This window comes from Callorhinus ursinus, unplaced genomic scaffold (genome assembly GCF_003265705.2).
Source record: "Callorhinus ursinus isolate GAN/ISIS: 27379988/994484 unplaced genomic scaffold, GSC_fseal_2.0 scaffold68, whole genome shotgun sequence".
Lineage (NCBI taxonomy): Eukaryota > Metazoa > Chordata > Mammalia > Carnivora > Otariidae > Callorhinus > Callorhinus ursinus.
In genome coordinates, this window is record NW_027397130.1 from 2,281,122 (window position 1) to 2,296,869 (window position 15,748).

A 15,748-nucleotide genomic window follows, 5' to 3' on the forward strand; every position below is an offset into this window, starting at 1 on the left:
AAACGCGCCTGAGCTCAGTTTTGGAGGAGTAGCGCTTCATGCACAAACACCACCCTGCAGGCCAATCCACACGTGGCACGTGGATTGCTTGTTCTACTTCGAGCATGTGCCAGCGACTGCAGGAGCCCCGGGACACAGGGCACATGCCCTGTGCAAATATGGTGCACGTGAGTAAATGTGGACTTTTTAAGCAGGAGAGACAACTTGAGTTTTACTCCCAAATAGACACTTTGTAGACAAATACGAAATCAGCCTTCCTTTCTCACATTCTCTGCTCTTCCCCGCTCCCCTGACCGCCTTACCACAGCTTCATTATTTAGCACCCGGAAACTACCGCAGCCTCCAAATTTAATTCCTGAACACAGTTTGGACTTTTTTATTAAAAAAAAAAAAAAAAAAAGGTAACCATATGATTCGCTCCTTCCAAAGCCTCATTTTTCCAAATCTGGTCGTGGGCTGCTGTATACTGTGAATCACAGCCTGTAACAGGCCAAACCAGCCTCAAGCCCCAGATCTCAGACCATCAGACTAGAGAGAAGTCTCGGGAAGAATGTGCTTTGCTCTCCCCACTTCATGGACGAGGAAGTGGGCGAAGCTCAGAAACATGCAGTGTATATATATCACCTTTCCTCCTCTAGGTCTCTCATTTACTTTGTTCGGTTGAACAGCCTGCACTGGGCAAGCAGAGGAGACACCATGAAGGGCCCTGCCGGGTGCCGCAGCAGGCAGAGGCGAGGCGCACACAGCTCTCTCTGCTGGGGTTCATCATCCAGAGTCTCTTTTTCCTGTCCTGTGGTGTCTGGAGCACATCTCCTCTAATCCAGCCTATGGCCCAGGCAAGCTCTCGCATGTGTCACTGACCCCATGCAGCCGTGGCTGGGAAGGATGGCTAGCAGCAGTTTTGTTTCCTAGAGGGACTTTGGCAATGTCTGGACACATTTTTGGTTGTCACCCTGGCAACTACGGGGCTACTGGCCTCTGGGAATTGAGACCAGGAATGCTGCTCAGCGCCCTACCACAGCCCACAGTGCTCAGGACAGCCCCACAATACAGAGGGAGGTCTGCAGGCCCTCTGCACTGTTTAGATGTTTGGCTGGAGCACCGTAAACAGCCCTGAAAAGAGTCTATGTTCTCTAGAAGGTCATGGCCCTCACTAACCTCTTCCCCCATGCCCCCCTGCTCAGATCTAGAGGAACAAACGTTTAAGCCCTGCAAACACCACCTTAAATACCAAGACTCACCTCTCCCACAGAGCACGGGTGGCCATTGGGACATACTGTTAAAAGAACAACAAGAGACAAGTTGGCTGGTGAGGTTTTACCTAACGACCCGAGGTTAAGAAAGAAAGCCAACGCTCTCCTCTCCGGCCTAACCAAACAAAACAGAGTACTGGTCCTGAGCACGTTAGTAAAAACTATGCATAAGCTTCATCTGACAGAGCAGGGAGAAACTCCGTTAGTCTCCTGCAGGGGCTGCTCTGGGAGGCAGCGTCGGCCTATTTTATACTCGCTCTTTCTCTTTGATTTTTTGTTTTTAAAGAGCATGGGTTTTTTTAAAGATTTTATTTCCTTATTTATTATATCGAGAGAGAGAGAAAGAGAGAGAGAGAGAGCGAGCGTGCAAGTGGGGGGAGGGAGGGGCAGAGGCTGAGGGAGAATCTCAAGCAGACTCTGCGCTGAGTGGGGAGCCTGACGCGGGACTGGATCCCAGGATCCTAAGGTCATGACCTGAGCCGAAACCAAGAGTCAGACGCTTCATCAACTGAGCCACCCAGGTGCCCCAAGAGCATGTTTCAGAACAACTTTTATAATGAGTTTAAAAGGATTATTTGCTCAGGGGCATCTGACGGGCTCAGTTGGAGGAGAATGTGACTCTTGATCTTGGAATTGGGGGTTCCAGCCCCACGTCACGTGCAGAGATTACTAAAAAAATAAATAAATAAATAAACTTTAAACAAAAAAAAAAAGAGGGAACCAGGAAAGGCCTGACTTTTTGTCTGTTTAAAAAAATAAATAAAAATTGAAAAAAAGAAAAATTACTTTCTTAGGCAACAGCAAAGTTTACATAAAGTATGGGTTGCATTACTTGGGCTCCTAGTTCTATATTTCAAAAAGAATTATCTTTGGGTCAAAAACTTGGCTGAGCTGGCCCCTGCCTGAGCCACTGGTGCGGCTCACATCAGGCAAAAGAAGCGTATGCCATGAGGATCCTCCCCTGGGACGGGACTCAGGAAGGGCCTGACGCACGTCCTCTGCGGTCAGCAGGGCGCCCTGTTCTGCAAAAGCCCCGACGGTGGCACAAAGCAGGCGGCTGGGACCCTCAGGCACAAACCACAGGGACCCCAGTTCAAAGCACAGAGGACGGTGACCCCGTCTCAGAATCTGACACTTACTGTACCAGCGGACTCCTTCCAGACCCTTCCAGTTCCGAGCTTGAGCCAGCAAGTCTTCGGGCATCGTTGGAAGATAAGCACTCTGAAAAGCCAGGAAAGCAGAGAAGGCTTCAGGAAGGTGAGAGACTGGGCTGGCTGCCACTGCCCTGGGGCGACAGGGTGGACTCTGGACTCTCCCTCTTCTCCACCAGGAAAACGGAACGAGGGCTCTTGCTGTCACTGTGGACTCGGGTGTCAAGTGGGACAGAGGCAGAGAGAGGAGCTACGAGACAGGCAGTTTCAACAGGTCCCCAGGGACAGGCCACCAGAGAAACCACGTCCCAGTCTTACCACCATGTCGGCTGGGGAGAAGGCCAGATTCTGCAGGGGCTCCAAGACTTCGCTGTGTCCACACAGGAGGACAACTGCAGTGTGAATAGCCAGTTCTGCCACTGTGCCCTCGAGGCTGCTGTCCCCGGCACCTGTCCTCAGCAGGGGCAGCGTGTTGGTCACAAGGGATGTTGCAAAATGTCTCATGTCTGGAGAAGACAGGACCTTGCTTTCCTCGATGAACTTGTTCAGAGCCTCACATTGCTGATGGGAAAAAATATCTTAATATTAGAAATATATCAAAGAAGAATATGATGTAAAGCCAAACATTTGCTCTTACGTCCCGCATATATGTTGACATGAATACTTATCAAATATGGTTCGAGGGGCAATTATCCAGACAAGAGCATTTCCACCTGCAAGCACAGCACCACACACCTGAGCACTAACTCCAACAGTTTCTCATGTTCTTGACTTTGTTTTTCATTGTAATTCTGAAAGTTCTGGGTGACAGACACAGCAAGTCGTTCCTCCACATAAGAAAGTTGAGGGGCGCCTGGGGGGCTCAGTTGGCTGAGCGTCAGACGCTTGATTTTGAAAGCTCAGGTCATCATGATCTCAGGGTCATGAGATGGAGTCCTGCATCAGGCTCCCCACTCAGTGCAGAGTCTGCTTCAGATTCTCCCTCTCCCTCTGCCCTCCCCCACCCTCTAAAATAAATAAATCTTAAAAAAAAAAGTAAGTTGAGAAGCCCCATCCTAGATAAAAAAAAATTATGGGCATAATTTGTTTGTGGCTTTTACTTCTATTCAGAAAAGCCCCTCCAGATCCAGAGATGATGAGCACCACTCTGAATGCAGACACTCACCTCTGGCTTAGGATGGAGGTTTGTGTCACGGAATCGGTACAAAGTGGCCACCTCTCTGAAGAGCGCTAACAGTAAGTGGGCCGCCTGCTGAGGGCCGGGGTTCCTACAGACCTGAAGCAAAAACCACAGACCCCAGTGAGGCTTGCAGCATTCCACACGTCTGCCTGAGGGCCAGAGTCCTGCTGGTTCAGCTCCTCAACCAGGGGGAGGCCGGGGAGCCTTTCCTGAGACCTGGATGCCCACTACCCTGCACCTCTGAGACCACGAGGCTCATAAACATTCTGCTGTGAAACGCAATGCACGGTTACCACATCACTTAGGACACAAGTAACAGAAATCACTGTCTGTTTTTCTGACCACTTTGCTGTTCCTTGAAACTTCTTCTGAGCAGAAAGAGGCTGTTTATTTACTTCCTCGCTTCCTGGCACAGCGCCAGGGTAAACAGGGACTCAAAGAGGAAGCAAGACCAGAACTGCTTAAAGATTAAATGCTAAAAACCCTGCCCCTTTATGAAAATAAACACCCCCGTCAGCATGGCCAGGAATCCAGGGAAGGAATTTCCCCAGTGCTGCTCGCGTGTCTGCCATCAGGGTGACATCGGAGGAAGTGAGGCTCCAGCAGGGTCTCAAAAGAAGTAACACATGTGAGAACTTAGGAGGGAGCTGCTGAAGGCCCTGGCCTGGTAGGTCAGCAGGTCGAGCAAATCTGTCCCCTAACTCCGTTGTTAATGGCCTCCTGTTTCAGCCAGGCACGCAGAGGCTGTGGACACATGATGCCCAACATGGCGTGTCGCCCTGGGGCGCCTCTTCCACTGGGTCATTTGACACTAACGAGGCAGATGCAGGCTCCAAGGGGCGCCATTTGGTACAGAGGGAGGCCTGGGGCCTGTCTTACCTTCGGACCAGCCACAGCAGCCAGGGGCTTGCACTCAAGGACAGCTTTGCCCACTGCATCACGAAGAGCCTTATATTCATCACCATGCACTAGGTATGGGTCCATCTGGCTTGGATGATCCTCCTGCAAAGCCCAGGAACACAGGGGTTAATCACAGGGGAGGGGGCGAGGGCAGGGTTAGCAAAGAACCATCTGGAAAGGTAAAGGACCCGGGTAACTGTTAGAGGTCCAGGCCTGGGCATGACAGTCCCCTGCTGTGTTGGCAGGTGCCTCCCCCTCGTCCAGTGAAGGGGTGAGTGGGGCAGGAGGCAGCGCTGACCCTGTCCCCACCAAGAGCAGAGACCAAAGGCAGGTAACTGCAGTATGTTCACTATACGCTCCCATTAGGAGTAAAAAGGAAAACCAGGATTTTTAGTGCAATTGTTATAACCCCAAGAAAGGGCTACAGAGGGACCCCCAAGCCTAAATTGCTACAATTCTATCATCCTCACTCTCATGCTTCCTATCTCTGCCTGCCGAGGAGAGAAAGGACTTCTGCAAGCTGAATTACTTTTTTTTTTTTTTTTAAGATTTTATTTATTTGTCAGAGAGAGAGAGAGAGAGAGCACAAGCAGGGGGAGCAGCAGGGGCAGAGGGAGAGGGATGCGGGGCTGGATCCAGGACCTGGGGTCATGACCTGAGCCGAAGGCAGACGCTTAACTGACCGAGCCACCCAGGCGCCCCAAGCTGAGTTACTTTTAATTTGCCGAAAGGAAAAGCCACAGAATCGTTCTTTGGCTTTCCCCACATCAACCTGGATCAGAAGCGGTGCCTTAAAGAGGCTTTTGTGCAGGCAGGCGACAAAGCAAAAGCACATACACACACCTGTCCCCCATGGCTGGCCGCCTCCACCGCATCACAAGCTGGCTCAGGTTAACCAAAGCGGAGGCACAGGGACCAGAGCAGCCGTGGGGTGCAGGGTGGGGGGGACACAAGTTCAGGTGTCCTCACCTGCTGCACCACAGCCTCCTGGGGAAGCACCCACTGTGCCGGCTGGCCTTGTCTGCAGAGGCGCTGCACAAACTCCATCCCTCGCTGGCTGGCGAGCTTCCTCACCAGGTACACTCGGTACCAGTCGTTCCTCCCTTGCCTGCAGAAGCGCTCCACCTGCTGCAGGTAGCCCTGCTTCTCCCCGACCAGTTCTGCAGAGCCTGAGAGAGGGGGGAGGGATGGTGGTCGAGAAGACCTGCTGCCCGCCTGTCTAGGACACAGAGCCAGGCCAAAGGCAGGTGCCCTGGTGGCCACGAGCTCACAGTGAACAAACCAATCAAAGAGAAAGGGGACATGGTATAGACCGGGGTCGCTCTGAGAACTCTCCAAATGTCTAAATCATGGGGTCTCTAAGCCCGGGGATAAAGAAAGGTGTAGAAGGAGACCTGCCTGAGCCCTCCTGAAGCTCGCTGAGGAAGTCAGAAGCCCTGTTGAGACACAGGCGGATCCTGGCCATCTCCTGCAGGTACTCCACTGATGCCTCGCTGGCTGGCTCCGGGCCACGCCGCCGCAAGTAGGTCTTCAGGAAGACCCCTTCCTCCCTCAGGTATGTCAGCTCCTTGCTGGTAGACAGAGCACTAGTCTTCTCATACAGTGAATCCTAGGGAAGAAAGAACCAGAAAAAAAAAAGCATGCACATCCCCCAGCCTTCCCAAATCTCTACCCTGTGACGGTGGAGAACAAGACAGAAATATCATAAGCTTGAGGGTAACTGTATTGAATCATGGCAAAAGAACATCCCTTTTTGGGTGGGGGCAAGAAGGAGGGGAAGAGAAAACAGAAAAAAACATGTCGTATGATCTAATTTTCTCACACACCTGGTAAAATTTGGGGAAGTAATAAAACAGGGAGAGTAAAAACGAAAAGCAGTCCTAGGCTCGCCAGCTGGAGATGAGCAGTTAAGTCGGGGGGCGAGTTTCTGTTCTCTGGCCCGGGCCACGCGCGCCAGGACACACAGCCACGGGGGGCAGTAGCGAGGCTGCGGAAACCGTTTGTGTGTGTGCATGCAGTGCACCTGTTCATTTCACCGATGAAAATTATCTTCTGTGAATCGTCAGAGACATTTTTCCACTGAATCAACTACACGGTGCAGTGAGTTTGGGGGAGTCGTGCAGGGCAGTTACGGCGCGCTCACCTCCAGGCAGCTGCTGAAGAGGATGTACAGCTCAGTTTTATCTTCAGTTACCAGGGCCTTCTCCTCCAACAGGGACAAGTAAGCCTGGATATAATCTTTGACTTCTTGGAAGCTATGGAAAGAGAAATAGGGTACCTGCTGGTCTCACTGTACCAAAAAAAAAAAAGAGAGAGAAAGTATCTGTCTACCTACCTACCTATCCATCTCCCTCTCTCTCTCCATATAAATATATACATACCCACATAGATATATACGTACAGTTTGTAACATTTTATTGAGAATATTTTATTTTTATTTACTTATTTTTAAAGATTTTATTTATTGATTTCACAGACAGCACAAGCAGGGGGAAGAGCAGGCAGAGGGAGAAGCAGGCTCCCCACGGAGCAGGGAGCCCGATGCGGGGCTCGATCCCAGGACCCTGGGATCATGACCTGAGCTGAAGGCAGACACTCAACTGACTGAGACACCCAGGCGCCCCAACTGAAAATATTTTAGGGCAATATTGGAGGAATATAAAATTCCATATTTTAGACCATCTGTTCTCAGACTTTTTGGTTTCAGAGCTCCTTTAGAGTCTTAAAAATTATTGAGAACCCCAAAAAGCTTTTGTTTATGTGGGTTGAATCTATCAATATTTATGATAGTAGAAATTAAAACTGAAAAAGGGGGAAAATATTTATCAACTCATTTAAAATATAAACCCATTACATGTTAAAAACAAATAACATTTTAAAAAAAAACTATTTTCCAAAACAAAAATTAATTAGTAAGAAGAGGGGCTTTGTTTTCCATCCATGCAAATCTCTTTAATGCCTGGTTTAGCAGAACTTAGCTGGACTTTCCCATCTTGCTCCTGCTTCTGGTGACAGTGAAGTAGATGAAGAAAATCTGGTCTCATACATTATGTCGTTGGAAAAGAAAGATATATTTTCATAGTATTTCCAGATGATGGTGAATATTTTTCTTTGACACAATACCAAAACTTGATAAATGATCATTTCTATAGGTTAGTTGCAATGTGCAATCTGAGACCACATCAATGTACTTTTCATACTCAATTACATTAAAATCAAATGACCTACCTTGCACTTGAATGGATTTTTTTAAAGCAATGCATGTTTCTGTGACATCATGCATTGGTCATGTGGAAAATATTGGTTCCCTGCGCTATGCAGATCTTGCAAATGTTGACATTTTTGTTCCACAAGATATTTTTAAAAGCCTCACCTTCATTAACATCACTGCCTGTACCACCAAAAAGCCTCTAAGTATGAGGAAGCTGATAGGTTTTGTTTTCCAGAATTCCAATATTTGCTTAAAAGCCTCAATTTTATCATTAGCCACAAACACTATCAGTTGCCGCCTTTGCTTGTTTTCGAGAAAATGCCTGCCAAGTGCCCAGCTCTGAATAACTGTGGTGTGCTGGTCATTCTCTCAAGTGCAAAAGCTATTCCATAAAACAAGAGGCCAGCTCAGTGGGTAACTCAAGAATTGCAGGAGAGATTTTCCTCGAGAAAACCGTTTACTTAAGTGTGCAGCCGGCGCCCTCTGTGTGCGCTTCTCATTTTGACAGGGTGTTAAAAAGTCCTGTCCTCAAGGGTGGAGGCTGAGTAAAACGAGTGGTTTCTGTGGCTTCATCTAGAACATTCTTACGTGAGGCTGGCATTTATTAACACTACACATGCACGAAGGTGAGAACCACGAGGGCTGTCACTCAGTTTTTCCTGGTGCTGGGACGCCGGCAGGGTCCTCCTTCACCGCTTCGGTAACATCACTGTAAGGACCAACGTGTTGAAAAAGGCGAGTACCATCCTGTAATGTTTTAAAATGGTTTTGACCCTGGGGGACCCCCCCAACGGTCCACAGACAGGCACTTGGGAAAGAAACCACAACACTAGATCCATGCCAGACCATACACGGTTCTCGCTCGGGGTGCTGTTGACACCCCATCTAAGCAGGAAGTACACAGCTGCAGTCCACACTTGGCGGAAGGAGGCACGACCACAAAGTGTGGCCGGCCTCCCTCCTGGTGTGGGGTGCAGGCGGCCTGGGGTGTGCGAGCCCAGGGTGGGGGAGCACGGTGCTCCTTCTCCACAACTCTGTGGCCAGTTGGTGGGCACCGCAAACAAAAATGCTCAAACTGCCAGAGTGCAGAAGCAAGTACTTCTCAACCCAGAGAATGACAAGGCAGATTTTAAATCGTGTTTTAGGTCTTGAGATTTTCTTTTTAAAATCAGTACTGGGGGTACCTGGTGGCTCAGTGGGTTAAGCATCTACCTTCAGCTCAGGTCACGACTGCGGGGTCCCAGGATAGGCCCCACGTCGGGCTCCTTGCTTGGTGCGGAGTCTGCTTCTCCCTCTCATGCTCATGCTCTCTTTCTCTCTCACTTACTCCCTCTCTCAAATGAATAAATCTTAAAAATCAAATCAAATCAAATCAGTTCTGGAGGTGCTTGGGTGGCTCAGTCAGTTGAGCATCTAATTCTTGATTTTGGCTCGGGTCAGGATCACAGGGTTGTGGGATCGAGCCCTGCATCGGCCTCTGGGCTCAGCGGGGAGTGTGCTTGAGATTCTCTCTCTCCCTCTGCTCCTCCCCCGCTAAAATAAATACACCTTAAAAAAAATTAAACAAAATGAGTTCTGTAGTGTTTAGTCTCTAAATATTGAAGAATGAAGCATTTACCCTTAAGGGTACTGTCTCACTCCCATTAACGTGTCTACTCTACACTATATGTCAAGATGTATGTGTGTCACTGACTACGTTTCCATTTCTCTAAGCAAAGAAATTCAAATGAGTACAGATCTCACACATTTATCAAAATGAGTAAAAATGACATGACATCAAAAGCGGGTCTTTTCAGATCTCAGGACAACTTGACAAATATGTCTTAAAAACCACTTTAAGGGCGCCTGGGTGGCTCAGTTGGTTGAGCGACTGCCTTCGGCTCAGGTCATGATCCTGGAGTCCCGGGATCGAGTCCCACGTCGGGCTCCCTGCTCCGCGGGGAGTCTGCTTCTCCCTCTGACCCTCCCCCCTCTTGTGCTATCTCTCATTCTCTCTCTAATAAATAAATAAAATCTTTAAAAAAAATTAAAAACCACTTTAAGGTATATAGTAAGATACTACTTCTATAATAAAATGCATTTTAAAAGCCTTTTATTTGAAAATCCTTCAGGAATCCTGTTTGAACAGACTATTTCACAAATGATGAAACCAAAAAAATAAAAAATAAAAAGCAAAATGAAATGTCCATAGATAAGGCTGCAGAAGATCCACGTTTTAAATGTAAATCTAATCTTTATTCTGAGTCTGCTTTGGGACACTTAAGTTAGAAACTGTTTCTATTGGAACTTATTTTTTGTTTACTTGAGAAAGAGAGAGAGAGAGCAGGAGCAGGAGGAGTGGGCGAGGGAGAAGCAGGCTCCCTCAGCAGGGAGCCCGACGCGGGGCTCGATCCCAGGACCTGGGACCATGACCTGAGCCGAGCGCAGACGCTCAGCGGACTGAGCCGCCCGGCGCCCCTGTCGGAACACTTCTTAGAGCATCTTGATTTTGCGATCACCTCAGAGAATGCTGCGTCAAGTCAGAACACAGGCTGAGTGTGCAAGGTGTCCTTGGAAAGAAGCCTCTGAATACAGATCAGCTTCCTAAGAATTTTCTATAATAGCATAATTTGACAAGAGCACTGAGCACTGGCACCATAGGGGCTTCTCTGTCCATTCACAGGATCAGAGAAACTGAAACGTTGAAATGAGGCGCAGGTGGCATGCAGGACCACGAAGGTGAGGGGACATTCTCAGCTAGCAGCCCCCGGATCAAGGACTAGGCAGCTATGTGAGGAGGCTCAGAACTGCCGGCTCCCGCCCACAGGTTCCCCCACACATCACAGCACCTCGCTCCTCTCCCTGAAATCTGCTTCCTCCTTGCTAACAAGGTGCTCGGGGTGACGCCAAACTCACGTGCCCAGAGGTGAAGAGGTCAGGCACACAACCAGTACAGATAAAGAAACCAGGAGGTCCCTCCTGGAGACGCCCCCCCCAATCCTGAACTTCCTACCAGCTCAGACAAGGGTGCTTGGCAGCAAAGCAGCAGCCAGGAGGAGGGAAGTAGGCAGCAAGGCTTTCTAGAAGCAAACCCCAAGTCAGCTGTGCTCACCTGTACTTCAAGAGCAGTTTCAGGACCACCGAGCGGATGACAGGGGTCTTATCCACAACATCATCGAATGGAGAGAGAGATTTGGTGTGTTCACGGTGTCCTTAAGCCAGAGGGAGAGAGGTGGCTCATGTTCCCATCAGCCATGAAGAAGTGGGACAAGGAACTGGATTTTTAGGTCCACAGGAAGAAAGCAACTTACTTTGGGAAGTGTCTCTTAAAAGCTCCTTTTGCACAAAGAGTAAATTTAGCAGAACATCGATCACCTCCTTCTGTGGTGGAGAATTATCTTTGAAGCACACGGTGGAGACCAGGTCCAGGAAGAAACTGTTGCACAGCTGCCGGACGCAGGCGTGTTTCTTGATGGCCTCCCTTGGGAGTGGTTGGAATGCACAGTCAACAGGCCTGCAGAGTGCGCTCCAGAATCCCTGCACACACAGTGCTTCGGGATTTGGACAGCATTCTGTGATTTTCAGTAAAAAGATGCAACCATCTTCTTGCACTGAGTTGGATATGTACCGCCTGATGCTACGCAGACTCATCCCTTTCTAGGAGCCCTTTGGTCCTTGGGACCAGCCAGCAATACCCTTTCATCCTAAAGTCTGCAAAGATCCCGTGCCCTGGGCTGGCTCTGCACACTTTCAGGAGGTATCAGAAGGGAGGGGAGCCATTGCCGGAGCAGAGCTGAAGGTCACTGAGCCCACAGAGCTTCCGTTCCTTTCTACTACTGCTCTGAAGAGCGGGGCCAGACAGGAACTAGCTTTGCCCTCAGGTCACTGGAGCCAAACTGGCTGTGTCCTAAGCTCCTTGGGTATCCTGTGATGGTTTTATCTAATTTATGACTTTCTGCTTTATTTCCTCTAACCATGTTGTCTCCCAAATCTACACTTGGATGTGTCTTGCAGAGGAATAATTTTGAGACACTGGGGGTTTATGAAGGTGACAGTCTCTCTTAGGATGGTTCTCCAAAGTCAGGTTCTCTAAGGTTAATACAGTTTATATTTCTGAATACTGTACTTGCCAAAAAAAAGGAAGAAAAAGAGAAGAAAGGGTGATCTACCTGTGTTCCTGGGACACGGTTAGAGAGTAGTCTTCTGGCAAGTCTGTTAAACAAAAGGGGCATCTCATCTGCCCTAAGGTGAGCCAGACCTTGATGCAGCTCAAGCAGAACACATGGTCACAGGGCAGGCAGACCGGGTCCTGGGCATCTCCCAGGCATACAGGGCATGGCTGAATCTCAACCCTAGAATCCAAGCAGGGGCACCGGCTCTGAAGCAGAGAAGCTGGCTGCGAGCAGCTACAGACCCCACACGTGCAGCGCTCCCCACCACAGGGATCTCCAACCGAAGATCTCACCTGGCGAGGGTCTTGCTGGCCTGGTCCTTGCACTTACGTAGAGTGCTCATCACTGCGACAAAAGGCCTGTATGTCTTGATGTCAGAGTCGTCCTGCAGACACTGACGGAGAGAGGGGCAGTGATGAGGAGGCTGATGAGCCATGAGAAAGGGCAAAGGTCAGCCAGGCAAGACCACTCTCCCCCGGGCAACACAGGGCACGCATCGGGCACCCCCCTAGCTGCTGGGCCCTGGGACCACCGGGTCAGCCTGCAGGGCAAGGCCTTTCTGCTTCTAGCAGTTTCTTTAGCTTTGAATGCCCTTTATCATTTTGCTGCATTTGGAGTAGGATGAGATTCGCCACTTCTGATTTTTCCCTCTTCCTCTTTTTCTCCGGTTCACACTTCTCCTCCCATTATGAGATCTTTCAAACTTTATTTTTTATTTCTTTTTTTTTAATTTAAGTACTTGAGAGAGAGAGAGAAAGCCTGAGAGCACGGGCAGAGGGGAGGGGCAGAGGGAGAGGGAGCAGCAGACTCCCGGCTGAGCAGGGAGCCCGATGCGGGACTCGATCCCAGGACCCTGGGATCCTGACCTGAGCCAAAGGCAGTTGCTTTACTGACTGAGCCACTCAGGTGCCCCAAGATATTTCAAATGATAACATAATGACCACCTGTGTATCCATCACCTAGCTTTAAGAAATCTTATCATTTTTGGAATATTTGTTGTAGATTATTTTTTAAAGAAACAAAACATCACAGATACAGCTGCAACTCCACATGTCCCTTCTGATCACATGGCCCTCCTTCCCCTCCCACAGAGGACCGCCTTCCTAAATTCCCATGTTCACTACATTTGCACGCGTGCATGAAGATCATGTTACTGTTTTGAATGGGTTTAGCCTCTGCATCAGTGATGTCACGCTGTACATAAGTTTTCGCTGCTATACGTAGGTCCAGATCACTCCTGTTAGCTGCTGTAGGGCACCCACTGGCGGATATACCAGTTACTTGTTTTCTGGTTAATGGGCATCTAGAATGTTCCCTTTGTTCTGCAATCACAGTTCTGCACCCAACATCCTTCCATGTGTCCGCCTGAGTATACCAATGGGAAGTTTCTCTAAGGCATGTGTTTAGAAGGGGAAGCACTGGATTTTAGGAGATGCACATCTTCAATGATGTAAGATAATGAGTGTGATGGGTGTGCTTCTGGAATTTTGGGCTTAGGCATGATGTTTGCAATAGATACCATTATCGGCATAAAGAGAATCCCCTTCTCTTTCCAGTTTGCCAAGAGTATCTTTTTTCCAAGTTACGAATTTTATTAAATGCTTTTTCTGTACCTTCTGAAATGAGCATTTAAGGTTTTACCTTTTGTTACATTAGCTGATAACATTTATGATTTTATGATTTCTGAGCTATCTCTGAATTCTGAGGATTAGTCTCACTTTGAAATGACATGGGTTTTTTTAAAAGATTTTTTACTTATTTATCTGAGAGAGGGTGAGAGAGAGAGAGAGAGAGCATGAGCCAGGGGAAGGACAGAGGGAGAAGTGGACTCCTTGCTGAGCAGGGAGCCCGATGCGGGGCTCGATCCTGGGACTCTGGGACCACAACCCGAGCTGAAGGCAGATGCCCAACCGACTGAGCCACCCAGACAGCCCCAAATGATATGTGTTTTTAATACCTTGCTAAATTTGATTTGTTATCAACAGCCTAATTCACAAGGAAGAAAAGGATTTGAACAGATATCTCTCCAAAAAAGACATACAAATGGGCCACAAGCACTTAGGAAGGTGCTTGACATCATTAGTCATCAGGGAAATGCAAATCAAAGCCACAATAAGATGCCACCTCACACCCATTAGGACAGCCATTATAAGCCAAACCAAACCAAACCAACCGAAAAATAAATGTTGGCAAGGATGTGGAGACAACGGAAACTTGGTGCACTGCGGGTAGGAGTGCAGTGCTATAGCCCCTGTGGAAAACAGTTCAGTGGTTCCTCAGTTAAACACAGAATCTCCACATGACCCAGCAATTCCATTTGCAGGTAGATCTCCGAAAGCATCGAAAGCAGGGACTCAGATACTTGCACACATGTTATTCCCCGTCGCCAAAAGGTGGCAACAACCCGAATGTCCACTGGTGGATGGATGGATGAACTAAATGTGGTCCATTCACACAGTGGAATATTATTCAGCCTTAAGAAGGAAGGACGTCCTGACGCCTACCACATGGATGGACCTGGAAGATACTGTGAAGCCAGCCACTCACAAAAGGATAAATGCTGGAGGATTTCACTTGTGTGAGGTCCCTAGTCATCAAATCACAGAGACAGACAGTAGGGTGGTGGGCACCAGGGCTGGGAGGAGGGATGGGGAGGCAATGTTTCATGGGGACAGTTTCAGTTTTGCAAGATGAATGAGTTCTGGAGACAGACAGTGGTGATGATAGTACATCATCATCATATGTGAATGTGTCTGATGTCACTAATCTGTGCACCTAAAGATGGTGAAAACGATACATTTTATGTGATGTATATTTTACCTCAATGAAAAAACGGCAGTAGTCTAGTGGTTAGACGCTGGTTGGTAAGGATAGGGGCATTTCAGACTAGAAAGCTGATGGCCTTATGATCTACACACATCTGGTAAAACTGTCCCCTGTGACCCCGTGGGAGGCAGGTCACAGGGCAAGAGAATCTATCTACCCATCCATCCGCCCATCCACCCATCCTTTCTAACAGAACTAAACAGAACATCCATCTTTTTGCAGCTTTTGCCAAAGTCCTGTGGGAGGCTCTGCTGACTGCTAGCTCAGGCTCACTCTAAGTGGCAGCTCTCAAAAGGTGGCCCCAGTAGAAGATGAGTTGAGACCCCAGGCCTCGCCCGGTTGAGCCTTCCTTCCCAGCCAGACGACAGGAGCCTTCCCTGCAGGCAATGTTCCCCCTCTGGCCTCCTGTTGTGAGTGGCCTCAAGGCTGGCCTTGGAGGGGCAAGGAGAGCATGGGGCCATAAACACGAGAGCCTTCAGGTGTGAAAATGCATGAGCGAAGACCTCTGGCTCTGGTCATTCACACCCAGATCTGACTGGGAAGAAACACATCAGAAACCCAGTAAGTTCCTGGGGTGACTTTACTGGCCTATAGACCTCTCCACACACCTAGCCTGCAAAGGCCTGCATGTGTGTGCGTACCGGCGTGCAGGGACCTGATAACTGCTCTTTTGGCTTGCTGGCCACCTGGCCATTAAGAGCCACTGGACTGGCTGGACGGATGGAGCAGCCCCCAGGCTCCTGGCCAGTGATGGGGTGGGGCTCGGAGAGAGGCTACAGGTGCTCCCTGTGCAGGAAGAAGTACATGGGTCCTTGTGCTGATCCTGGGTGCCAGAGCACCAGCTTTTTCTAGAGTTTTCTTCACTTTCCTCTCATCAAAAGAAACTCCGGGTTCTACTTGGGCGTATAACCACGCCACCCGAGGTGTCCCTACCTCCTCTGTGGCTAGGTGAGGCCATGACTGCATTTAGGGCAGTGAGCTATGACCTGCAGTGGTGTGGACATACTCTGGCTTGTGCTCTCAAAATGGCCCATGCTCCGTGTCCCACGGCACATGACGACAAGAAGGGCCTTCTC

At 49.1% G+C, this 15,748-nt stretch overlaps 1 protein-coding gene across 1 annotated transcript in view; it reads right to left on the minus strand.

Moving 5' to 3' along the window:
* Nucleotides 1-15,748, minus strand: part of RNF213 (ring finger protein 213) — a 93,792-nt gene that overhangs the window by 14,113 nt on the left and 63,931 nt on the right. Inside the window, exons 39-50 of the mRNA XM_073885965.1 lie at nt 12,140-12,240; nt 11,844-12,026; nt 10,986-11,155; nt 10,787-10,886; nt 6,628-6,739; nt 5,883-6,093; nt 5,454-5,653; nt 4,464-4,586; nt 3,570-3,680; nt 2,723-2,965; nt 2,393-2,474; nt 1,242-1,276 (exon numbers count right to left, since the gene is read on the minus strand). Of these exons, the coding sequence (XP_073742066.1) occupies nt 1,242-1,276; nt 2,393-2,474; nt 2,723-2,965; nt 3,570-3,680; nt 4,464-4,586; nt 5,454-5,653; nt 5,883-6,093; nt 6,628-6,739; nt 10,787-10,886; nt 10,986-11,155; nt 11,844-12,026; nt 12,140-12,240 (1,671 nt within the window). The remainder of the gene's footprint in view (nt 1-1,241; nt 1,277-2,392; nt 2,475-2,722; nt 2,966-3,569; nt 3,681-4,463; nt 4,587-5,453; nt 5,654-5,882; nt 6,094-6,627; nt 6,740-10,786; nt 10,887-10,985; nt 11,156-11,843; nt 12,027-12,139; nt 12,241-15,748) is intronic.